At 27.3% G+C, this 27,571-nt stretch overlaps 1 protein-coding gene across 1 annotated transcript in view; it reads left to right on the top strand.

The window, feature by feature from the left end:
• The first annotated feature begins 901 nt into the window (after nt 1–901).
• Nucleotides 902–27,571, top strand: part of LOC135951528 (uncharacterized) — a 224,011-nt gene continuing 197,341 nt past the window's right edge. The window contains exon 1 of the mRNA XM_065501193.1: nt 902–2,457. Coding sequence (XP_065357265.1) covers nt 2,388–2,457 — 70 coding nt within the window. The 5' untranslated portion in view covers nt 902–2,387. The remainder of the gene's footprint in view (nt 2,458–27,571) is intronic.

Raw genomic sequence — 27,571 nt, 5'->3', positions numbered from 1 at the left:
ATAGTCAGAGTAACTATTTATATGATTGTGGCAACCATAATATTGTTAATTTACGATTCACAAGATTGTATCATACATATATATGGTTACAGTAAACAATTATATTTTTGTGACAACCATATTTATGATGAATAATTTTATCATAATATGTTGTTCTCAGATTTTGATATCCATAAGCCGAGAACAACATAATATGGTAAGTTCTTCATCATATAAATGGTTGTCACAAACACAGACTTGTTTACAGTAACCATATTATATTTTCTGCGTGTGTACATGTCTCCTATTGACATGTGACTTTAAATTAACCTGCACTAAGGCCGGGTAACTTATTAAAATTTTAAACATAGTTAAGACTTAATCAATGTTTAAATAAATTTTTTCCATACAAAAAATATATTTAAACATTGATTAAGTAAGCCTTAGCTATGTTTAAAATATTGATAAGTTACCCGGCCTAATTCGATTATTTCTAACAATACTTCATTCAAAAATAGTTTAGCTCTTCCTAAATTTGAAATTCAAAAAGTTACCGCCATGACTGCTGTAATAAATTTCATATAATAATGATCTTCTTTAGAGCTTTAGAGATTATCTTGTGTGCAGACGTCTGTCTTAAGAGAACTTAAAGCTGGTTACTCTGCAAAACTTGGCTACAGTTTTGGAAACTTGGCTTTTACTAAACAAAACACAAGCACAAACACAGACACAAAACAAAAACCAAAGTTTTAAATGCAACTCACTATTATAATTAAGACTATCTATAAAAGTATCTATGTGAAGTGGTAGATTCAAGCAGCTGATTCTTTAAGTTTGTATGAGTGGGCAACCAGCACGTACGAATGTGGTGTCTGTTAAGCTTGATAGTATTCATAGTAGTGGTGGTGGTTGGCTTTTATATGGCTATAAAGTGGATTTTGTATAATTTCTGCGCACTTGAAAGCTAAAAAATCGTATTTTTTAGGTTCCACTTAAGACATTCGAAGTGACAAACAAACAGTTTAAGAAAAGTGCTCGTGCGCAAAGCACGCAAAAGCGGTAGATACAAAAAAATTCAACAAAAATTAATAAAATAAAATAATTTGGTTTGGAATATACAACTATATATAAAAAAATAGGCGATAAATGTAAAAAATATAAATATATTTAACAAAAAAAAAAATTTGATCAAAAAAAATGTGGACTTGTAACGTATTAAAATAAATTAAAACGAACTTTTTCTTAAAACAAATATTTAAGAAATAATAAAAAGAAAGTGTTTGTAATTTAAATGCTGCACTTAAAACAGTTTTTAAACATCTTTTTATTTTAAACTATTTTTTTTTCATTTCTTTTGCAAAACATTTCATTTGAAAGAAGTACTGCAGTTTCTTTGACTGTGCAACAAAAAAAAAATAAAATAAAATAGAAACTGAAACTAAAAAAAAACTCGCGTGGAAAATTTTCCCCTCTTTATCAACAATTTTCTTTTAATGTTTATTTTCTGTGTTTTTGTTTTGAAATTTAACGATTTTGTTTTTCTATTATTTTGAACATCTAACGTGTTTTCTTCAACTCAACGAGTAGTGTCTGTGCTGTTTGTTACACTTGCTACAAAATCTAAATCTCCAGACATCAGCGTCATTGATTTTTCATTTGTGCAACATTATTTCTGTTACCATTTGATGTTGTTGTTTTCATGCTGTTGCCTGAACAGTTTCAGTTTGGAGTGCGTTTAACAAAAAGTTTGAGTGCATTATAGACAACATCGTTTTTCATTCACTATCAACAACTTTTAACTCTATATTAAATCCACTTACTGGGAAACTCTATACACAGACAAAATAAGAAAATCTTGTTGTAAATCGATTGCTGCAACTTACTTTACTTCTGCTACTCTATACAGCAAAAATAATAATAACAACAACGACTTATTACAACATAACTACCACATTTCGTAGCAAGCTAGTAAAAAAGAAACAAAACAAAAAAAAATTAAAAAAGAAATAAAGCCAGAAGAAAATCAGTGCAACAACTATAACGAATAAATAATAATAAAAAAAAAATATTTCTTGTTGCAATTTTTTTTTGTTTTTAATTCAACGTGCAAATAAAATCATAAAGTGCATTATTGTGTTTTTGAGAAAAAATATTAAATAAAAAAAAATAAATTCACAAAAATAACAGCAAATAATTTTTGTTTTAAAAAAAGAATTGAAAAAATAGTTGCATTAATTGTTGTTGCATTTTGGAAAATTTGTGGTGTGAATATATTTTCCTTTGTTTTTCAATTCGCATGAACTTTATTTCACAAAACTATTTCTAACTAAATTACAATTTTTTTGGGATTTCAACACTTTGCCACTCATCATCAGCATAATAAATAAATAAATTACCAGACAGACAACATGGGTTTACTACAAAATCTTAACACCTTATTATGGTTATTTGGATTATTCTGTGTGATTAGCAATACAGGTAAGAAAATTAAAAAAAAAAACAAAATATAAAAATTCAAAACATTTTTTATAATATTTTGGAATACACATATTAATTTTGCTGTTATATAAAAGAAAGTAAAAAAGAAATGATTTATTAAACACTTACGGATCTTGTAAATCAGTTGAGAAATATTATGTATTCGTCAGTTAACAATTACAAATTAGTGGTAAAAATGGTTTATTAAATTCAATGAATTAATTCATTAACCAATTAATAAACAAAAAAAATATTAGATTATATATAAAAAGATATGAAAAACGCCCTTTTCCATTTATTTATATTATGGGGCGTATTACTAACATTGAATTTTTTTGACACAAACAATTTTTGAGAATTGTTTTGATTTGAAAATCAATATGAATTCTTAATTCCATTTTAGAAATCAAATTAAATGTTTTTTTTTTAAAATCTGTAGAATTCATTCTTTTGCGAATTCTCTATTTATAGAATCAACCCCTTACTGAATCATTAAAATTTTCTTTAATTCAAATCCATTAAAAATGTATTGAATGATTGAATTATTCTTAACCTCAAATCTATTAGAAAAATAATTTATTTTGTAAATGATTAATAATAAAACAAAAACAGAATTGAATGAAGAAAACAAATTTAGGATCCAATTTTATAAAACTAAACGACAAACGTTAAACAAAATTAACGTATTCTTCATACAAATTGCTTACGTTTCCAAACGTTTCGTTTTACAAAATGAGACCCTTAATTCAATTTGTATTAGATTTGAATTAACAAAAATTTAATCATGCAAAAATTTAATCATAAATGAATTCAGCGACGAATGAATTCTATTTAAATAAAAGCCTATGAATAAAGGAGGTTAAGGGATTAGATGCTGGGAATAGATCTATAAACCGAATGGCAGTAATTTTTTAAAAGCTCAAAATTTATTAATTAATTCTAAGCTGAGATTCGCACAAATAAATTTTATTGGAAAAACAAGTAAGAGAGCTAGATTCGGATGTGCCGAATCTTATATACCCTTCATCAAATTATACTTCAAAATACAAATTTTAAATATTTTTAGGTAAACAAAATTAATTTTTTTTCCAAAATTGTTTTTTAATTTTTTGTAAAAAAAAAATTTTTCGAATTGTTATTTAATTTTTTTTTTTAAATTTTAAATTATTTTTTTTGTTTTTTAATTTTTTTTGGTGAAAAAAAAAATTCGGGTTAAAAAATATTTATTTTCCGATTTTGACCCATTGTAGGTCCAACTTACTATGGTCTTATATACGTCGTTGCAAAGGTCTATCATTAGATATCCATATTGTCTATATTAATGGCTTAGTAATCCAGATATACAGTGAGCCTCAAAAGTATACACCAAAAATTATATCCCAGTATGCAACATTTCGAGTCAGTTCTTTTTATCGAACTTATTTCGAATTAAAATCGAAAATATGAATTTATTATGATGTTCTATCCAATCTACATTCTTTAGAATATCATATTTTAATATTTTATAGAAATGGCGAATAATGTTCGAGTTTTTAATGTCAAATTTTATTTTTTCACAAATTGACAAATTCATATACATATGTACATATTATTCTTTTGTCAATTTGTGAGAAAATAAAATTTTATTTCTTATTCTATCAATAACATATTCATAAAAATATATGGTCAATTCACAAGGTCTCTTATCAGTCACATTGTCATAATGTCTTAATATATCTCGACTCGGCAGCTCGGCTTAACCGACACTTAGGCATTCGGCGAAGGTCTCTACTGGTTGGTTACGATAACAAAATAAACATAGCATACAGAGTACTATTATTTTAGGACATTTTTTACTTGAAAAACAATAAAAACCAATGTGAAATATTAGGACATTATGACAATATGACATGATATGAGACCTTGTGAATTGACCAATAGTTTAACTCGAAAAATTGATCGAAGACGTTATAAAAGAAAAGTGCAGGCAATTATTGATGTTGTTTTTGACAATTCGAATCTTCAAAATCAGCAAACATCAGAAATATGTGCAGAGTTTATTGCATTTGAAAATGAAAACACATCTAACGCAACATTATTGGATAATAATAAAGGTATTGAATATGCATTATTTCAAGAAGAAATTGCTCGATGGTATAAAGTATATGAAATTGTTCATATATTTAATCGAAATCGAATTATTATAGAACATTTTTAATACCGAAAAAGGTATAGTATATCGATAAAAATTAGAATCAGAATAATAAACTATTTTCGACTCTTTATCGCTCTGCACTCTACTTAGGAAAACACGCACATTCTCGACTTTATATCGAAGTCGATATCGATAAAATTTTACGAAAAAATTATTCATTTTCGATATAACTTCGAATCATTTTGCATACTGGGATGATTTTGTTTAAGATAATGAAAATTCTAAAATTTATCTATCGATTAAAATTTAAACGTTTCGGTTTGTTGGAGAATGGGTTGAATAATAAATTCTTTTGTGAAAAAAAAGATTCAAGTCGGACTATAATGATTTTCATGAACATAAAAAAATCAAAAAATTCGCTGGTGTTTACTCACTTTTGCGGCCGTGTAGGTCAAAAAACGAGGTTGTCCGGGTTTTTTCCTCATATCTCAGCCATTTGTTTACCGATTTTGCTGATTTGAAATAGGAAACTTCTCGAAAGCATGTCTGACAGAATTATTGAAGATTTTGATTCCGAAGATATCTGGGGTCTTTAGAAAATTGATTTCAACAGACAGAAGGACATGGCTTAATTGACTCCGCTATATATAAGGTTCTAGAATATATATACTTTATAGGGTCGGAAAATTATATTGTGGAAATTACAAACGGAATGACAAACTTGTATATAATTATGTTATCTTTAATGAATAATTTTTACAAAGCTCAAAGCATTTCTATAGACTGCCAACAAGTAAACTATATTATAGTCACAGTAATGTTTTATATGATTGTGGTAACAATAACATGGTAAAGTTAAGATTCACATGATTCAATCATATATATGATTGCAGTACATAAATATATGTTTATGGCTATCATGTTCATGCCGAAAAAACACAATATGGTAAATCCTTCATCATGTACATATTTACTGCAATCACATATATGATTGCTACAATCATGTGCAATTCTAGTTACCAGAATTATATAAATAATAACTGTGACTATAATATTGTTAAAAAACTTATTAAAAATCTTAAAATTTTCTCTATTTTCTCTGCGTGTATTAACTGTGGAAAATTTGTTATTTTAATAGGCATTTTTTCTTTTAAATTAAAAATTTAATTTTGTTTCAAGTTCAAATCCTAGTTCTCTTTAATTTTGCATGTACTATAATCTATTGAATAAGTGTTTTTAAATACATTTCATGGCTTAATAATTTTGAAAGTTTTTTTTACCAATCAAAAGGAATTTCAAAACTCTCTGCAATTAAACAAATTATTAACAAAACAATTAAGGCTACGGAAGACATTTACGATTATAAACTCAAATTAAGGCATATTATTGTAACAAAGTGTGCATTAATATTTTAATTTAATTCTAAAGGGACCTCAATCAGCATTTCTACTAAAATTCAAGTTTAAATAAAGTGTAATTTAAGCCTGGCATTATGGTCCAGCAATTGAATACACTTTATATCAATAACATTCTCCAATGAAAAGAAAACATAAATTCAAGCCATATGTTTTGTGTTTAAAAAATATTTAATTGTTTCAATTTTTTTTTCAAGTTTAAAACATAATTATATTAGCATTCAAGTCAAATTCCAACAAAATGTTCAAGTGCTTGAATTTTTCGGACTTTGGCACATATTGTGGGAAAGTTGAAACAATTTGTTTTAAGTTTTTGGTATTTTAAACAAAAATTTTCAAAATGCCAATTTTATAGACTCGAAAATTGTATTTTCTACAATAATTTCAAGATTTAAAGAAACTTCCAATTAAAAAAAAAATAAAAAATATCTTAAAAAATTAAAAACTACAAAAATTTTCTTAAAATTTATTAATTAATTTTCAGCTATTCTGAAATTCATGGTGAAAAAATGTTTTTAACGAAACATTTTTGTAGCCACCACCAAAGTGATGGGGTGTATATTGATTTTGTCATTCTGTTATTTGTCTTAGACCCTCAAAAGTATATATAATCTGGGTCCTTATACAATTCTAAGACGATCTAGTTATGTCCGTCTGCTGTTGACGGAGCGATAGGCCTACAGGGAAATTTTTATATTGAAAATGTGCCAAATCGATCATGAAGAACCATAGTGGCAAGATCGTAATGGTGCGATCACAGTTCATTTACTTTGTTAGAACAATTTACTTCATTTAAATATACATATTAATTATATCTGCGTGATGTCTAATTTCGGTGACTCTTACAAAAATGTTAAAATTACTTTAAATAAAATTAAAAATTTAATATAATATAATTTCGTTCAGTTTTTCATGAAATATTTTAGTAATATTGTATCAAGTTTTTTTATATTTTTTAAATTTCAACCACCAACAAAACTGTATAGTGGGAAATATAAATCAACATTTAAAGAAATTTTGACAGAATATCACTTTCCTCATGTGAGTTTGTTATAATTTATTACTCACAAATAATAGAGTTTCCGCTTAAATATAAATGTTGCTGATAAATTACTTCTTTTTAAGAAGAAATTTTAAACATTTAAAACTAAAAACAAATTCCATACATTCTTTGTATTTATTTTGATGGTTTTTTATTTATTCCTAATGTTGTGTTAAAGGTTTGGCCGACAATTTCTATTCACTTTTCTCTTTGAAGCCATTAATTATTTTAAGAATTATGTGCTGCAGAAAAATAATACTTATGTTTTCTCTAAATCAAGGAGGCGTGAAAGCGAAAGTGAAATTGAATATTTTACTGTTTCTAGCTTTGAACTTTAGTAATGATTTGCAATTACCGATTAACATTCTATTCAATGATTTTAACAAACCTTGTACATTACTAAGAAGTAATGGAATAATGTCCTATTTATGATCAGTTATATAACTGCATACTAACAAGTATCTCCTAAAGACACTATTCTATAGAAAAGTGTCTCCTAAAGACACTTTCTATATAAAAGTGTCTCCTGAAGACACAATTCTATAGAAAAATGTTTCCTAAAGACACTATTCTATAGATAAGTGTCTCCTAACGAAACTATTCTGTAGAACAGTGTCTCATAAAGAAACTATTCTGTAAAAAAGTGCCTCCTAAAGACACTATTATATAGAAAAGTGTCTCCTAAAGACACTATTATATAGAAAAGTGTCTCCTAAAGACACTATTATATAGAAAAGTGTTTCCTAAAGACACTATTATATAGAAAAGAGTCCCCTAAAGACACAATTCTATAGAAAAGTGTCCCCTAAAGACACAATTCTATAGAAAAGTGTCTCCTAAAGACACTTTTCTATAGAAAAATTTCTCCTAAAGACAGTATTCTATAGAAAAGTGTCTCCTAAAGACACTCTTCTATAGAAAAGTGTCTCCTAAAGACACTCTTCTATAGAAAAGTGTCTCCTAAAGACACTCTTCTATAGAAAAGTGTCTCCTAAAGACACTCTTCTATAGAAAAGTGTCTCCTAAAGACACTCTTCTATAGAAAAGTGTCTCCTAAAGACACTCTTCTATAGAAAAGTGTCTCCTAAAGATACTCTTCTATAGAAAAGTGTCTCCTAAAGATACTCTTCTATAGAAAAGTGTCTCCTAAAGACACTCTTCTATAGAAAAGTGTCTCCTAAAGACACTCTTCTATAGAAAAGTGTCTCCTAAAGACACTCTTCTATAGAAAAGTGTCTCCTAAAGACACTTTCTATATAAAAGTGTCTCCTGAAGACACAATTCTATAGAAAAATGTTTCCTAAAGACACTATTCTATAGATAAGTGTCTCCTAACGAAACTATTCTGTAAAAAAGTGTCTCCTAAAGACACTATTCTGTAAAAAAGTGTCTGCTAAAGACACTATTCTATAGAAAAGTGTCTCCTAAAGACACTCTTCTATAGAAAAGTGTCTTTCTATATAAAAGTGTCTCCTGAAGACACAATTCTATAGAAAAATGTTTCCTAAAGACACTATTCTATAGATAAGTGTCTCCTAACGAAACTATTCTGTAAAAAAGTGTCTCCTAAAGACACTATTCTGTAAAAAAGTGTCTGCTAAAGACACTATTCTATAGAAAAGTGTCTCCTAAAGACACTCTTCTATAGAAAAGTGTCTTTCTATATAAAAGTGTCTCCTGAAGACACAATTCTATAGAAAAATGTTTCCTAAAGACACTATTCTATAGATAAGTGTCTCCTAACGAAACTATTCTGTAAAAAAGTGTCTCCTAAAGACACTATTCTGTAAAAAAGTGTCTGCTAAAGACACTATTCTATAGAAAAGTGTCTCCTAAAGACACTCTTCTATAGAAAAGTGTCTCCTAAAGACACTCTTCTATAGAAAAGTGTCTCCTAAAGACACTCTTCTATAGAAAAGTGTCTCCTAAAGACACTCTTCTATAGAAAAGTGTCTCCTAAAGACACTCTTCTATAGAAAAGTGTCTCCTAAAGACACTCTTCTATAGAAAAGTGTCTCCTAAAGACACTCTTCTATAGAAAAGTGTCTCCTAAAGACACTCTTCTATAGAAAAGTGTCTCCTAAAGACACTCTTCTATAGAAAAGTGTCTCCTAAAGACACTCTTCTATAGAAAAGTGTCTCCTAAAGACACTCTTCTATAGAAAAGTGTCTCCTAAAGACACTCTTCTATAGAAAAGTGTCTCCTAAAGACACTCTTCTATAGAAAAGTGTCTCCTAGAGACACTCTTCTATAGAAAAGTGTCTCCTAGAGACACTCTTCTATAGAAAGGTGTCTCCTAAAGACACTCTTCTATAGAAAAGTGTCTCCTAGAGACACTCTTCTATAGAAGAGTGTCTCCTAAAGACACTCTTCTATAGAAAAGTGTCTCCTAAAGACACTCTTCTATAGAAAAGTGTCTCCTAAAGTGTCTCCTAAAGACACTCTTCTATAGAAAAGTGTCTCCTAAAGACACTCTTCTACAGAAAAGTGTCTCCTAAAGACACTCTTCTATAGAATAGTGTCTCCTAAAGACACTCTTCTATAGAAAAGTGTCTCCTAAAGACACTCTTCTATAGAAAAGTGTCTCCTAAAGACACTCTTCTATAGAAAAGTGTCTCCTAAAGACACTCTTCTATAGAAAAGTGTCTCCTAAAGACACTCTTCTATAGAAAAGTGTCAACTAAAGACACTCTTCTATAGAAAAGTGTCTCCTCTTCTATAGAAAAGTGTCTTAGAGACACTTAAGTGACAATTGTCTTCACGCTAGATTACATTGGATGTAAAATTTAAATCATCCAAGTGGTCAGACATTATTGACATTTACTGTCTATAAGGGTACATAAAGGATTTTATCATCATGAAAGGAACAAAAGTAATGTGTTTTGTGTATCCTGCAAAATTTGTGAAAAGGGAGTTATCACGTTTGCACACTAACCAAACGATATCTTTTACTTGAGTTATTTACGAATTTCATTTAAGAAATTAATGTTCTATTAGATTTTAATGAAACTATTCAAAGACATGTTGTCATCCAATACAGTTAATTCAATCATGTGAAACCTATCATTAATTTTAATTTCATGTGTAAAAGCAAAAACTTTCAATTAACCACAACAATTTCTAATTGCTATAGGTATTATTAATAACGTTTAATAAGTATCATATTCAAAATCATTGGAATTCGTTAATTACTGTCATTGTATCAATTCTATAAAAGCTAATAAACGATTTCGTCATACAAAAAGTCATGCAGTAGACTTCCTTGTATAAACTGGCCCAAGAAAACTTTTACTTTCTGTATTTTTTAAAAAAATATTTAACTTTCAATTTCAGTTTTCTTGTATTACAAAACATTCTGTTGCACATTATTACATAGTTTTATACATTTGTTTATTTATTTTCTTTATATTTTTTTTTTAAATATATAAATAAATAGAGTACAAACAACATAAACAATTATGCAGACCTACGACCATTCATTCCATAACTACTTCACATACAGATATTCATACTGTATGTACTAGTAGGCAGACACATAAATGTTTTTCAGTTTTTCTTTTTATAAAATGCAAATTAAATACTTTTGTACTTAATACTGGTATAAAGTTTTTTTTTAAAAAAACACACATTATAAAATATGTATAAATATAAGGTAAGCAAAAACACTTATAATTTAATTTCTAATTACAAGCACGTAATACAAGTAATCGACATGTGTTCCACTTTCATTTTTTTTTCAATTTCTTAGTTTTAGTCCGTTTTATTTCTTGTTGAACTTTTTTTTCGCGCTGGCTTGTTTACTTATTTGATTTAGTAACTGCATTTTTTCTATACTTTTCAATAATTTAAATGCATTTAAATTTTCTTGTTTTTTTTCATAAATATTTAAAATTTATTGTGTTGGTTTAGTTCGACTTCTTATCTGTGTAGTTTTTTTTTTCTATTAATACTTGAACTATTAACACATTAGTTATTGAAGTTTTTAGTTTTTCTACAGCAAAACAGGAAGAAATTTTTTGTTTTTTTATATGTAGTTTAATGAGTTTTAATAATAATTATTATTTATAGTGTTAGTATGCTTATTAGCAGTTTATATGCGATAAAAACTTACTTGACAGTAAATATGCATTTCCAAGTGGAAGAAATTGCTAGAGAAATTAGTGCTATATGGAAGACAAATTTACATATTACAAAATTAATCAGTTTTTTTTTGTATAGATTTGTTTGCAATTAGTTTATTATCCAATTAGTATTAACACTTTAATGCTTTACAACTGTTTTAAAATTATTATATTTAATTATAACATTTGTATAACACATTGTAAATCCAAATGAAGCACTTCCGAACTGGAGTTAAATAAAGTTGCAAATGTTTGCCGTAATATTCAGCTGTTGCTAACTTAAATTTATTACAATTTGTTACTTTATAGTTCTGTGGAAGCTACCTATCCAGCAATAACTAAATAACATACTTTTCAATGACTACTACATACCATCTGCATTACTTAGAAGTAGTTGTATAATGACTTATTTATAATCTGCTTATATTTTATATAACTGCTTATTTTCTTATCATATTCATGAGCACATTTTGTTTACTGAAAATGACTTTCGAGAGACCTCTCTATAAATGAGTTATTTAAGTCATTACTTGTAACTAGTTTTAGTTATAAAGGCTGTTTTTTAAGCCCGATATAATTGGAAATTGTAAAAAATAACACAAACAAGTAAGAGAGCTAAATTCGGCAGTGCCGAATCTTATATACCCTCCACCAAATTATACTTCAAAATAAAAATTTTAAATATTTTTAGTTAAACAATATTTATTTATTTTTCCAAATTGGAAAAAAAAAATTTCGAGTTGTTTTTTTAATTTTTTAAAATTTAAACATTTTTTTTTTTAAATTTTAAAAATTTTTTTTGTTTTTTTTTTTAAATTTAGCGAAAAAAAACTTTTGGTGAAAAAAATTCGGGTTAAAAAATATTTTTAACCCAAATTTTGACCCATTATTGGTCTAACTTACTATGGTCTTATATACGTCATTGCAAAGGTCTTTGAAATATCTATCATTAGGTATCCATATTGTCTATATTAATTACTTAGTAATGAAGATATAGGTTAAAAATTATGCCACCAGCTTGTAAATTGCACGGTGCATTTTTCTGGTTGTAATGTAGTCCGGAGGGTCTATTGTGGATGGTCTCACTCCATATGCGGCAATTTTGTTTATTAACAAACCAGTTGAGCCAAAAATGATCCTCATCGCTGAATACAATTTTGCGATAGAACAGATAAAACAGCTGGAATCGATGTCTGATTTTCAAAGAAAATTTGGATAAATTGGTAGCGTCATTATGACAGAGTATTCCAATCATAAATGTTTAAAAGTTAGGGCAGCATGACAATTTGTTTGACAGTTAACCATTTTTTTAGTTCCATTGGGCTTAAAAAGCATCATTTATTAACCGTAGCTCTTGCACCCTAAAGTACATCCTCACTGGTCTAGTTCTGTATCTCTAGTTTAAATATTAGTATTTTCAGCAATATCCAAGAGTTCTAGTTTCAAACTAACGTTTAAATTCATCTTTCAATACCAAGATATAGTTTTAAGTGAGCTTGTACCTCAATCGCTAGACTTGTGTAACAATTTAAAGTAGTAAAGTGAAGCGTTCCGGACAAGGGCAAGGTCTGGACTATAAGGTGGGTGAGGCAAAACTTTCCAACCACTTCATTCTAAAGGTAGTTTTTAATAGGTATTGCAACATGAGGCCGAGTGTTGTCATGATCGAATATTACAGTATCATGTCTGGCCGCATATTCTAGTCGTGTTTCAGACAATATTCGTTTCAAACCAATCAGTTGTGTTCGGTACAAGTTCCCTGTGATGGTGTGGCCAGATTTAAGCTGCTCATAATAGATAAGAACCATTTGATCCCACCAAATACAGAGCATTACCTTAGCGCAGTGGTGCCCGAACACATACCATCAAAGCTTTTGGTTGTGTTGGTAAAGCAGCGGAGAATTGATTTGATTTTGTTCTGTGAGATGAAATCAAAGCAACAAACACATGATCATTATAAGAACAGCGGAGAATTTGATTTGATTTTGTTCTCTGAGATGAAAACAAAGCAACAAACACATGATCATTATAAGAATACACACAAGTAAGCTTATAGTGTATGTGTATCAAAGTAACGTCAGCAGAATTTTCTTGACCTATTACGCGTGCTAGGGAATTGTGATTTCGGGCACCACTGCCTTAGCGCCATGGATATTTGGCTTTGGTGTTGATTCGGCTGGTTGGCCGGGCATCACATACGATCACTTATGCTTCGGGTTATTGTAATGATTCGGTGCAAAAATTATTTTCTTTTGTAGCCTTCGAATATCAATTCGGACATATAAAATCGTCATTCTAGGTCTCTTGGCTTTAGTTTGTATGGTACCCAATTTCTCTGCTTTTGCATGAATCCTGCTGCTCGCAAACCTTTTAAAAGTGTTGCCTGGGTAGCTCCCACTGATTTTGCAAACTGTTATTGAGTTTGACAATAATCTTCATGCCTCCAATTCTTGGCCTGAACCACATAAACCATCTCTCGCACATCGAAACCAATGGAACACATTCAAAAAAAATGGTGACTCTTTTGAACAAAATCGACTGCTGTCGATTCTATTTTTGGGGTTTTTTCTTAATCCGCTTTAATAATTTTAAATATTTATTAAGTTTACTTAATTTATTTAACCAAATAAGAAGCATATTTAAGTGGAAATACCCATATTTAAACAAAGAAAACAATTACTAGCTCAAAATGTTATTTTTTTCTGGGATATAAACAATAACATTTTTTTAGAAATTAAAAAAGGCGAAATATTTCTATTCTACAATATTCCATTGTTTCAAAAAAGCTGTTTTGTTTTGTAACAATAGAGGAATATAGAAGAAACATTTGGTCATTTGATCATTAAAATGAAATTGAAATTAGAAATAATTTGAAATTATGAATCAACTAAAAATTTCAATTTACTTTGATATATTTTATATAAAAATACCTGTTTAAAAAAAAATAAAATAACTCTCATATTTCATGTTTGTCTCTTAAAACTTTTGATTTGTTTGTAATGGTTACAATAAAAACACAATTTAACACATTTATTAACTTAGTCTACTAAAACTTAAATTAGTTACCATAAAAGAGTTAGGTTGTTGTTAATTTTTTACCAAAAAAAACAGATACTTTACAATTCGTAGACAAGCTCTAAAATCATGATCATATATAGAACTTTAACCGTTATTTCATTCACAAATCGTTTACCTTTTGTGGTAAAATCAACAATAAAATAACAAAGACTCTTCACTGACAGTGTTTTATCACAAGATAATAGACATCAAAGCAATGGATTCTTATTATTAAAGATAAATGTTAAGAAACTTTAATAAAACAAACTATAACAAAATTAATAATTTAACAACTTTCTTTGTCAGCTTTTGTTATGATTGTTATCTTAAGCTAATGTTACTTTCATTCATACAAAAATAACACACAACCAAAGTTGAAGTTTTCATTCACAGTCATTCTTTACACCTACTGTCAAGAGTACAAAAATGATAAAGATTTGAACAACTAAAAGCTAAGCTAATGAAAGTAAAATTTAAACGATTAAATAAATTTAAAAAAAATACAAAATAAAACAAAAAACACCATAAAATATTAAAAAACAAGAGTGTTAGCAAATCAATTCCTTAAGCTGATGATTTCATATATATTTAGTCACTGCTTGAAAGAAAGGTTTCGTAAAGAGTAGTGAAGAGCTGAAGACGCTTTAAGCTTTATATGAATAATTATTTATAAAATGTTTTAAATACAAAGGTGGATAATTTGGCTAAACATTATTAATATATAACACAATTTTATTGGCCAGTTTTGGCTAATGTTTCTGTTTCAAACTATGTTAGTAACGATTTAGTTAAATTATAAACTTGGTGTTTTATTTTTCTGTTTTTTTTTCACTTACTGTTTCTTTTTGTGGGTTAATAAACTTTTTATAACTTAATTTTTACCTTTTCTCTTTCTTTAGTCTTTTATATTATAGTTTTAACTAATTAATACAATTTGTTTTAATTAATTTTTTTTTGGTTTTATTAAATAAATTTTCTGCAATTTTCTTTTGTGTGTGGTTTATAAGATAACACTGAGCTACAAAATACAAACAATTTAATAAACTTATTAAGAGTCGTAGTGTAGTTTGCAGACTTGTTTTAGTTATGGAAATTTTAAAAATGCCGCCAAAATTTGGATTTGTGGAGAAAAAGACTCTACGAAAACAAAAGATTTCAGACACAAACTTGAAAAAAATTCATATATTCATTAGAATTTTAAAATAACGTAGAATAACCCTAAAATTAATAGTAAATCAAAATACTTAAGCTATTTTCTCTTCAGTTTCTTGTAGTCTGTTATAACTAGTTCATTAACTTTATTTAACTTAAAGAGTGTGTTATCTTTGACACTTAATCCACTTGCCTTGCTTTTTTATATTTTTCTTCTTAATAAAATTCAAAATTATTCCATAATTACTGAAGTATAAATGAATTAAAGTTATGCATGACACTTGTGTGGCAGCTCCCATTGAAATCAAATAAATTGAAAACAAAGTTGAAAATTTCATTGTTAAATAAGAAGTGTTATGTTGGTTTTTTTTACCACAATCACTCAAGTGTTTGAAAGTAATTTTCGTATTTGAATTGTAAATATTATGAAAATAAATATTATTAATTTCTTTTAAAATTTAAAAAAAACATTTATTTTAAATTAATTAAAAAACAATTTTAGAGAAAGATCAGCAGACACTTTGAAAAAACACGTTTTGTTTTTTTGTTGGAATATTTTTTATTACAAGTTTGTTTCATAAATCATTTGTTTTGCTATAATTTTAAGGAGTCATTATTGCTTTTGGGTGATTAAATTGTTCTTTATTTTATTGGTTTATTATTAAATTGTTACTGGTTTACCAATCAGGTTAAATTCCTTTTATTGGGTGTAGTTATATTAAATTGTTGATATATTGCTGTTATTTATTTAAAAAGCTTGATTTTATGGTTGTTTTTTTACATAGTAACACATTTCTTTTTGGTTTATTTTAATGAATACTTTGTTTAAACAAAATTAAATTTTAATTAAAACAAGTAAGACTGTTATATTCGGTTGTGCCGAATATTGTATACCCATCATAATGTGACAATATACAGTATTCCAGGGTGACATTTGTATAAGGACTAGGTGAAATCATGGACCGATATTGGCTATTTTCAATACCAACTAAAACCAGAGGGTATTTGTGGAAATTTTTATCGAGTTTTCTACAGACAGACAGATGGACGGACATAGCTAGATCGTCTTAGAATTTCATAAGAACCCAGAATATATATACTTTTGTGGATCTTGTCGTTGTGTTACAAACGGAATGATGAAATCAATACATCCCCATGAAATCAAGTGAAATGAAGTGTTTGTTTTTAAGATTAAGATTAATGGCTGACACAAAATTATAATCTCTGTCTAATAAATGACAAAAATTTAATAAAAATAACGTTATTTAACGATCAAACGTTAAAATAACAAAATCAACTTTGTTCTTTAAATTAAATCCAAAAATATTCATTAGAAATTGATTGATAGCATCACACTTTTTTTCGAAGTCCTCTACTTTTTTGACTGAAAAATTCCACTTTATACTGAAATCGTCTACAAATTACTTTGTTATTATTGTATTCTTTAAAGTTATTATACCCTACACCACCATAGTGGGGAGGGTATATTAGGTCAGTGCTGATGTTTGTAACGTGCAAAAATATTAGCCCAACATCCACCTTAAACTATACCAACCTGCTCAGGATCACTTTCTGAGTCGATTAAGCGATGTCCGTACATTCGTATGTCCAATTTAAAGATAATTTGACAAAATTTGATACAAGCTCTTCCATTGCCCCAAGGACGAAGCCTATTGAATTTGGTTAGAATCGGTCTCTTATTCTCGATTGCCCTATCTAAAAATAGTTAACCACCCTGTATGATGTTTTTCTAATATTTTTAATATTTACCAATACTCTTCTAATTGTCACAATTCTGGTCTATTAGATGAATTGTTTTTTTTTTTTTTGTACAAAATAGGTTTCGCTGTTAAATAATGACAACTGGCATTGTCAGGTTTTGTAGTGTGAGATATTACAAATTACAACAGGTGCATTTTTATCTAAGTTTTGTAAATTGACTCGAATTCAGGGCATTCCAGGTATTTGTTAACCGATGTAAGGAGTTCTTAAAGTATTTTGAAAAAACCTATTGTCCAATTATGGAAACGAACAGATCAGTAAGCAATGCAAAGCACAATATGATCATCATAACAGCCAACACTGATCTAGCATCACAATGTATCTGACACACGCTAAGCAGACATCAACAGATCACCTGTAGATTCAAAGTTAACTTGAATTTCCATGGTAATAAATGAAGTTATGGCTGGCGATCACATACATGGAAATGACAACTAGAAAGTGAAATAGCTCACTGTGGACTTAAATCGAAAGAGATATAAAACACCTCGCAACGAATTCAACTGATTGTAGAATACTTATTGTGACTATCACTATTAAAAGTTCTACATTGCCCTAACAGCACGTTTTCAAATGCGGAATTCTCCTCAAAGAAACAAACTTATGCGAAGTGATTCATATGACAAATGTTGTTAATTAATTTGATTCGTTTTAAAAGATCAATACAGACGAGTACTGCTTTATCTTAATCTCATATGCATAGATCCATTATTTATCTACTAGATGTTTTTGGAAGATCTGTGATCTATTCTTATTAATAGAACTAATGCTTAAGCATCCCACAATAATAATTAATAATCTGTCAATGTCATATAATAATATGACAGTTTTAAAGATTTCAGATATAACATTCATATTTATTGACTTTTGCCATAATCAAGGCCCTCAAAGTCTAAAATTGTTATCTCTTACCTAAAACTAAATGCTGAAAATAAAAAGTGCTTTCATGCAATTTATCAGAGATAGAACGTCTACATTTAAGGTTCAAATAAATTGGTTCCCAAAATTAGGTTTCTGTTAAAATATATCTTGTATAACCTTAGTTAATTTCACTATCATCCACTGTACACAGTTATTCCAAAAGAACAAATTTCAATCTTCAACCCCTTAAAATTTTAACTGACCATGTCGTTGAACCAAAACTCTCATGCCAAAACCTTGAATTTTATGTTTCTATTAAAGCCATTGTTTTTGCAACAATAGCTTGCGAGTAGTAAAAATAAAGCTTTTTAATGAAAGTTTAATATTACTTTTTATTTTACAATTTGGCTTAAAAAAAAACTTCTTTAGCCAATTTTAAAACCCATTCAAATGTCAAAAATGTAATTTCATAGGCCTCTACCAAATAATCACCTCGTCATTTCATTGTCTAATCTTAATAATTTATGTGTATTTGTTGCCTAAATTAATAGCTGGTGTTTAAAACTTAATTTATGTTTTATATTTCTTAAGCCAACAAGAATGTATTTAAAAAAAAACAAGTTGCCGGTTTTTGAAAAATATTCATAATTTTGAATTTCAATTTTAACTTGAGTTATTTTTACTTAGACAAAACTTAAGAAAAAAACCAACATTTGCTGGCCAAAGGCATTTTGCTGGCTATTATTATCTTCTTGGTAAAGTTTAAACAAAATAAATAAATACAGAAAAATATTTAAGGGGTTTTTGATTGGAGTGTGTGTAAAACTTGTTTTCAAAATTTCCATATTTATTATATGTTTACTATTTCAGTTGTACTGAATGCTGTTGTTGTGACTATTTTATATCTGTCCATCTTAATCGTAGTTTAGATTTTATTAACATTTATTATGCGTCATATGATGAGGCTGGCTAGTTTACATTGAGGCATCACTTGGAAGTTTGTCATGATTTAATGACAGTATGATGCGCGTTTCAAACAGCGTTTGTGTAAAATATATTTGAAATTAAAGTGTTAATGTTATGGAGTAATATTGTAAATATTATTGGGATTTTTGTTATGGTGTCAATATTTATGGCATCAAGTCTTACATTTGAAAAGGTTAGATTTTTGTTTGGTATTTTAGTAACACTGTTTTATTGAACAAAACAAATATGTTGTTGTAAACATGATTTTGGGGATTATAATTCAGTTTTATATTTTCAATTTGTAATGATTAAAAACAATTAAGTTCTTAGCTGAGTTAAAATGTTAAAAATCCGTCACTAAGCATCGCTGTTTTTTCTACTGAACGAAAAAACCTTAGCATACAAAATAAAAACTGGAAAGAAACATGTTCTGCATTAGAAAATCATTATTTGGACATGTTTATTCATTAAAATTAGATGTTTCATACAACTGAAAGAAAAAATCTAAGCATACAAAGTGTAAAGTTTAAAGAATAAACATGTTGTACATTAGAAAATCGCTTTTTAGATATGTTTATTTACGAAACTTTGATGTTTGTTTCCACTGAAGGAAATAACCTAAGCATACACAATAGGAATTGGAAAGAAAACTGGAAATTTAGTGAATAAATATGTTCTTTATTATACAATCGTTGTTTGGACATGTTTATTCACTAACAATTAATTTTTCTTTTTACTGAACGAAACAATCTTAGCATACAAAATAAAAACTGGAAAGAAACATCGAAGTTTAGTGAATGAACATCTTCTTCATTACAAAATCGTTATTTCAACATGGTTGTTCACTAAATTTAGATGTTCCTTTTTAACTGAACGAAAAAAACTAAGCATACAAAATATAAATTGCATGAAAAAGCATGTTATTCTTCAGAAAATCGTTATTTAGACATGTTTAGTTACTAAACTTGAATGTTTATTTCCACTGAACGAAATTACCTAGCATACACAATAAAAAGTGGAAAAAATATCGAAATTTAGTGAATGAACCTGTTTTACATTAGAAAATCGTTGTTTAGACATTTTTATTTACTAAACCTCGATGTTTCTTTCTACTGAACAAAGAAATCAAAGTACACACAATAAAAAAAGGAAAGAAATGTCGAAATTTAGTGAATAAATATGTTCTAATAATCATATTCTGTATTAGAAAATTGTTATTTGGACACGTTTACTCACTAAAATTAGATGTTGCTTACAACTGAAAGAAAAAAACAAAGCATACAAAATATAAAGTGGAAAGAAACATTGAAGTTTAAAGAGTAAACATGTTGTACATTAGAAAATCCATGTTTAGACATGTTTGTATAATTAACTTCGATGTATATTTCTACTGAACTAAAAAACCAAAGCATACAATATAAAAAATATCAAAATAGTGGACGGAAACATCCAAGTTTAGAAAATAAACATGCTTTTCATTATAAATTTCCTGATTTAACATGTTTTTTTGGCTAAAAATCGATGATCAAAACAAATTTATCACCTTTGCCTTAATGATTTGTTATATATTTGAAATTTAAATGTAAATATGATTGCAAAAATCTAATCAACTTTCTTTGAACTATATAAATCATTATGAAAATCACCTGTATTCCCAACAGAAATTTACCTTATTTTCCTAGCAATTCAAAAAAACACTTTAATGACCAACAATTCCAATTTTCTATTATTTCCTAAAATCAAACTGTAACAGTTTCAACCAACACTCTCAAACACGCTTTGCACTTAAACTTTTCTTAAGGTATAATTTAACAATTTTCCTCTCCTTTTACAAAACTTTGCCACGAAAGAAACCGCCTAAAATTACCTCAAAAAGTTTGTTTTACCACCATAAAAGAAGAAAAACCAAAAACAAAACACCATCAAACTATAATTTGAAGTTCATAATAACCGTGAAAGTTGTTGTTACCAATTGTTTCCTCTGTGCAATCCACAAATATGTACCAGCCAAAATAAAGGGGAAACAAAAATTTTGAAATTTTTCAAAACTTTATTCAAATAATTTGCTGTAATTTCTGTTAAACAAAATTTTGTAAAACACTAAATAATTTATGTAAATATAACAACTAACAAAATCCTGTTAATTATATTATCTTGTAAAACCTTAAAACCGTTAAAGGTTTTATGTATTTTTCGACAATTACTTAAATGATTTATGACCATTTGTGTTAATGGTTTTGTAGTTTTGTTAAGTAGCTAAAGGGCTGTAGTAGTTCAGCAGTTATAATGAGCTAAATTATTTTTATAAAAGGAAAATGGTAATAAAATAAATAATTTAAAGTTAATTTAAGAAAAAGTGTTATAGTTATAGTTCGACTTTAGTTATTTTAGTGAGAAGAAAGTCTACGTTTAAAGATGAATTGTTTTAAAGTTATAAGAGCTTAATATCCTCTGTATAAGGGAATGTAATAAATGATGTTCGGTTTTACGTTTGCCTGTATAAATGTCAGCTCTTATATAATTTTAAGATTGGAAATTGGGTTTATAAACCTAGGGACTTAGTTAATTTTTTGGGGATTTATTCCATTTCTAAAATTCATAATGAAAGTACTCTGGGGTGTATTAAAAAACTGGCTTCGCTCAGAAAAGTCGTTTTGCAATGTTTACTCTCGTTTAGGAGAATAAACAAAGTTCCTTTATTTTATAATTTTCATAAGAAAAGTCTATGAAATAGTCAATCATTTTAGGTAATTTAAAGGGTTTCACAAAACCAACGTGAGAAAACCTATGAATTTTGCTTGAAATATCATTGTAACCCTAACATTGTAACCATGAAAAGTATGAGCTCTTAGAATAACTTTCATCTTTGTCGAGAAATGCCATAAACTTGCAGTTAACTTAACAAATAACTAAATTTAGCTTAAGGTCTTAATTTACTCTTACATAGGAGTACATAGAAACTTTTTCCCTCCCAAAGAAAACTAAAACAAAAATAAATATGAAATTTTCTACTTTTAAAACTTTTACTACAGTTTCTTTACAAAAGATATACTTATAAAATATAATTAATTGAATAATGTATGTAGAAAAATAAATAAACAAGGTACTGAGAGTACCACAGACCTTTAAAATAAACACAAAAGTAACATTAAAATGCAGGTATGAAAAAATAAACAAAAATTAAAGTAGTTTTACTTTAAAATAACATCAAAAAGAAAACAAATTCAGCTACATACTTTCCATTTCTCATAAGAAACACATAAATTAAGTAACAACTGGCAAAATATTAAAGTCTTGATAATGATAATAATATTTTACTACAAACTGATAAACAAATTGTAAAAATAATATAATTAAAATCATGAAACCTTTAAACAAATTAGTAATGACTTTTTGAACATTACACAGGTCAACAGCAATATATATAGATTTGATGCATCGTGACTACCTAAGTACAAATATGGTACTTATAATTGAAAATAAGCAAATTCACGTAATTGTGAATAAATTCGAAAAGAATCCAACGATTTTTATAGTCGATATCTCATTTTGTTGCAATTATATGTGGCTTTCCGATAAAGTAATAAACCTGAACCATTTCTGCCGTTTTCGATTTTTCATTTTTTTTTTTAAAAAAAATTTGCTATTATATCGTAAACAAATTATTTTTTGCTTCAATTTGTTATTATAACTCCGAAACTACTGAGCCGCTTGAAACGCAATATATATGTGAAAATTTGTACATAGAATGTTGAAAATAATTTCAAAACTCAATCAATCGAAAGAAGAACTTTAACTACTCAATTTTATGTATATCGAACAAAAAAGTATTTTTTTTTGAAAATGAGCGAATTTACTTAATTGTGAATAAATTCGAAAAGAATCAATCGATTTTTATGATCGATATCTAATTTGGTTGGTATTATATGCGGCTTTGCGATAAAGCAATAAACATGAACAATTTCTGCTGTTTTATATTTTTCATGATTTTTTTAAAATATATTTTTTGCTTCAAATTTGTTATTATAACTCCAAAACTATTGAGCCGATTGAAACTCAATATATATGTATGTGAAAATTTGTTTATAGCATGGGGAAAATGTTTTCAAAACTCAATCAATCGAAAGAAGAACTTTAACTACTCAATTTTATGTATATCGAACAAAAAAGTAAAATTTTGTGAAAATGAGCGAATTTACTTAATTGTGAATAAATTCGAAAAGAATCAATCGATTTTTATGATCGATATCTCATTTTGTTGGTATTATATGTGGCTTTGCGATAAAGTAAATAACCTGAACAATTTCTGCTGTTTTCTATTTTTCATGATTTTTTTTAAAATAAAAAAAAATATATTTGCACATCAAAAATATATTTTTTGCTTCAATTTGTTATTATAACTCCGAAACTACTGGGCCGATTGAAACGAAATATATATGTGAAAATTTATACATAGCATGGGAAAAATGTTTTCAAAATTCAATCAATCGAAAGAAGAACACTAACTACTCAATTTTATGAATATCAAATAAAAAACTAAAATTTTGTGAAAATGAGCGAATTAATTTAATTGTGAATAAATTCGAAAAGAATCCATTGATTTTTATGATCGATATCTCATTTTGTTCCTATTACATTTGGCTTTGCGATAAAGTAATGAATCAGAACAATTTCTAACATTTTCGATTTTTCATGATTTTTTTTAAACAAACAAATTTTTTATTTTCACGTAAAAAATATAGTTTTTCTTCAATTTGTTAGTATAACTCCAAAACTACTGACACGATTGAAAAGCAATATATATCTGAAAATTTGTACATAAAATGGGGAAAATGTTTTCTAAATTCAATTAATTGAAAGAAGAACTTTAACTACTCAATTTTATGTATATCAAAGAAAAAAGTAGAATTTTGTGAAAATGAGCGAATTCACTTAATTGTGAATAAATTCGAAAGCAATCAATCGATTTTTATGATAGAAATCTCATTTTGTTCCTATTGCACGTGACTTTACGACAAAGTAAAAAACCTGAACAATTTCTGCCGTTTTCGATTTTTCATGATTTTAAAAAAAAATTATTTTCATGTAAAAAATTTTTTTTCTTCAATTTGCTATTATAACTCCGAAACTACTAAGCCGATTAAAACGCAATATCCGAACGGATTAAAGGTTATGTAAATTTAAATTTTTCTAAGTTTATTTTAATAATATCGAATTAAACGTTTTTGAGTTATCATTAATTATGTTGAGAAACGTCTAATAAATTCCCAATTTTACTTAAAAATTTAAAAAAAATATCTCCATAGATTTTAAATTTTGGACCATATTTGTACTACTGGAACCACAATACATCAAAATTGTGTAGTGGTTTAAAAAGACTCTAAAAATTTTTCGATTTTGTTCCGCTGTGTTATATAGAGAAGGAGAGATAAAAACTAAAAATGTAATAACTATTAGTGACAAATCAAAAACCAAACTAAACAAATTAAAATTTAATACATTATATATGTTGAAGTTTTAATCACGTGCATAAGTACACAAACTATTAAAAATATTTTGGGTTTTATTAATGAAAGTTTTTTGTTATAAACAAATAAATATTAATGTATAAATATATGACATATTAGTTGATAATAAAATTATGCTTACATACGAATATAATTTACCCTCCCCCCACAAAATTCAAAATCATAATAAATATACACTTGTCCATTCAATAAACAAATGTACATACGTTTGTATGTACATATAAATGTATTTTTAACAATTAATTTATGGTCTATGATTATGGCTATAATGCTATAATATATTTAATAAATTTAAACAAAAAATTATATTTTCACTAGCCGCAAAATTTTGTCACATAATCACTGACAACCTAATTTAGTCAATGAAATGAAAGTGAAAGAAATTTTTGGGTTAGCAAGAAATTTTGTCGAAAATAATTTTAATTAAGCAACCTATTTTATAGGGAAATGTATAAATATTATGGGCTAGTGACCATATGGTAATGGTTAGTAAGTAGAAAACTGTAAAAAAAATTAATGACATTTTTAAGGTTAGAAAGAAAGTAGAAAATAACTCATTAAAAAATTTAAAGATTTATACAAAATATTGTATTTTTTCAATGGAGAAAAAAATCTTTAGAACAGTCTTATGCCCAGAAACATATACAAAATATATATATGAGACCGAATACATTTTTTTCTATAAGAAAAAAACGTAAAAACTATGCTCTGTTTTAGATGTTCCGATTTGAATGACTTTTTATAGCAACCAGATAACAATATGGAACTTGCTTATATTTTATTTTAAATTTGTTTAAAAATACTACAGATATTGATAGAAAACTGTCGGACACTGGTACGTCCCTAACATAAAAAAACCGGAAAAAATCGACGTCCACATTACAAATAAACTCAAAAACACCTCAGAACTACTACACAGTCCAATAAATTAAAACTTTTTAATGGAAACATAATAGCCACCCTATTAGTCTGAAAGGCATGTTGAGTTGTTCATATTTTTTAGAATAAACTTATGGTCCAGCTGGTACAGCATGAATAAAAAAAAATTTTAAGTTGATGTCTGACGGAATTCTTATTGTCAGAGTTATATTGTGGAATTTTATGGAGATAATTTTAACCCTGTAGCTCCTCCCTTTAGGGTTCAATTTTACCACCTTTTCCAGAAAATCAATTCCATTCAAAAAGGACATTTAAGTATTAAAATATTTTACGAAAATATTTGCAATATAACTCTGACAATAAGAATTCTCTCTTACAAGTTAATGTCTGAGAGAATTCTTATTGCCAGAGTAATAGTGAGGAATTTTATGGGGATTATTTTTGCGAAAGATCTTAACTCTCTAGTTCCTCTCTTTAGGGGTAAATTTTACCATTTTTTTCGAGAAAATCAAAAAGAGTCTAAAAATCTATTTATAATCCGAATGATCTGATATTTAAAATATAAATAGTCCTTGAGAAGATCTACAAAAAACAGACATACACATAACTTACATAGTTTTAGTTATAGAGATATTTAGGTTTATTTTTTTATTATTTTGCTCGATTTTTTTTTTGTTTTTTAGAAATATTTGCGATAAAATTCTTAATAAAATAAACTACATTATAACAGTTATCCCGTAACTATAAAAAGTTACACGCATCCAAAATTGGAACATGTAAAAATGGCCGTATTTTTTACGTTTTTTTTTCCCAAAAAAAGTCCCCATATTTTTTATTTTATAGAATTTATAAAATGTATATATGACCCGGAAGAAGAACTTAATGTAAAAACGTTTAAAGTAAAATTTGGCTCATTTAATCGTAGCCCCCAGAACTGTCTAAACTTGTCCAACTTTGAAAAAAAAATTTTGAGTAAAAAATTCTAAAAACGCAGAGTACCGATCCTCGAAAAAGCTCCACAAAGTTTTTTACTATCATATGGTAAATAAAGTCATAATGGGCACTTTTATAAAAAAAACTCAGTTTTTGGAACACATTTTCCCCATTTTAGGAATTTCGGTATTTGATAATAAAAAATGGCAAAAATTATAATGCCATTGATCTAAGAACATTTGAGTCTACATTAGTTACGAATTTTTTTTATGATTGAATAAGTGCTATTGATGATAGACTAGATGATAGATGTTGGACTATCAGTCGGAGTGTTGCGAGTTCATTTCCCACCTAAGGCCTTAGTTATTTTAAGAAGTTTGTGTTTGTTAAAAAGAAATGTTATGCCTCAAATTTCAAATCAAGAATCGGTCACATTTTCTCAATAAAACTTAATCAATTCCAGATGTAATTATTATGCTAAAAATATGTTTCTAAGTTGCGTGGTCTTAATTTTTTGGTCTTAATTTTTTATTTTCAAATTTCGATATTTGAAAATAAAAAATTATAAATCCATTGATCTGATAACATTTGGTTGTTTATTAGTTCCAAATTTTATTATGATTGGAAAGATGATATTGATGATAGACTAAATGATATTATGCTGAACTGAGTGTTGCGAGTTTAATTCACACCTAAGGCTTTAGTTATTTTGGAAAGTGTGTGTTTTTAAAATGACATGTTCTCTAACTTCAAATCCAGAATCAGTCACATGCCCCGAATAAAACTTAATCAATTTCATATGTAATTATTGCACTAAATATCTGTTTCTATAGAAAATAAAACATTCATGGCCTTACACAAAAACACCTTGATATTTACAATAAAACAACATTCTGCCATAAATATATTACCATCAAATTAACAACTTTATTTGTATATGGATCACAAAGTCATTAAGAGAATTTAAACAATATTTATAAAGCACCAATCATTAAATTAGAAGTCTTAATATATCAGCAAGTAATTTAGCGCCTTTAATAACTTAAATACAATAAAAAAATGTACTGAAAAAAGACATCAACAGGGGCAGACATAAGGCACATTTTGAGCACCTATACAAATTTAACCTTTTAAAGTTAAGCATAATTTCCTTTTCCGTTTTAGAAAAAACAGTTTTTGCTCATTTTAGTTTGTATACAAAGTTAGATTTCCAAAGTTATAAATAAAGACATCTATATTTGTT

This window comes from Calliphora vicina, chromosome 2 (genome assembly GCF_958450345.1).
Source record: "Calliphora vicina chromosome 2, idCalVici1.1, whole genome shotgun sequence".
Taxonomy (NCBI): Eukaryota; Metazoa; Arthropoda; class Insecta; order Diptera; family Calliphoridae; genus Calliphora; species Calliphora vicina.
This window is presented reverse-complemented; position numbering and strand designations above follow the sequence as displayed.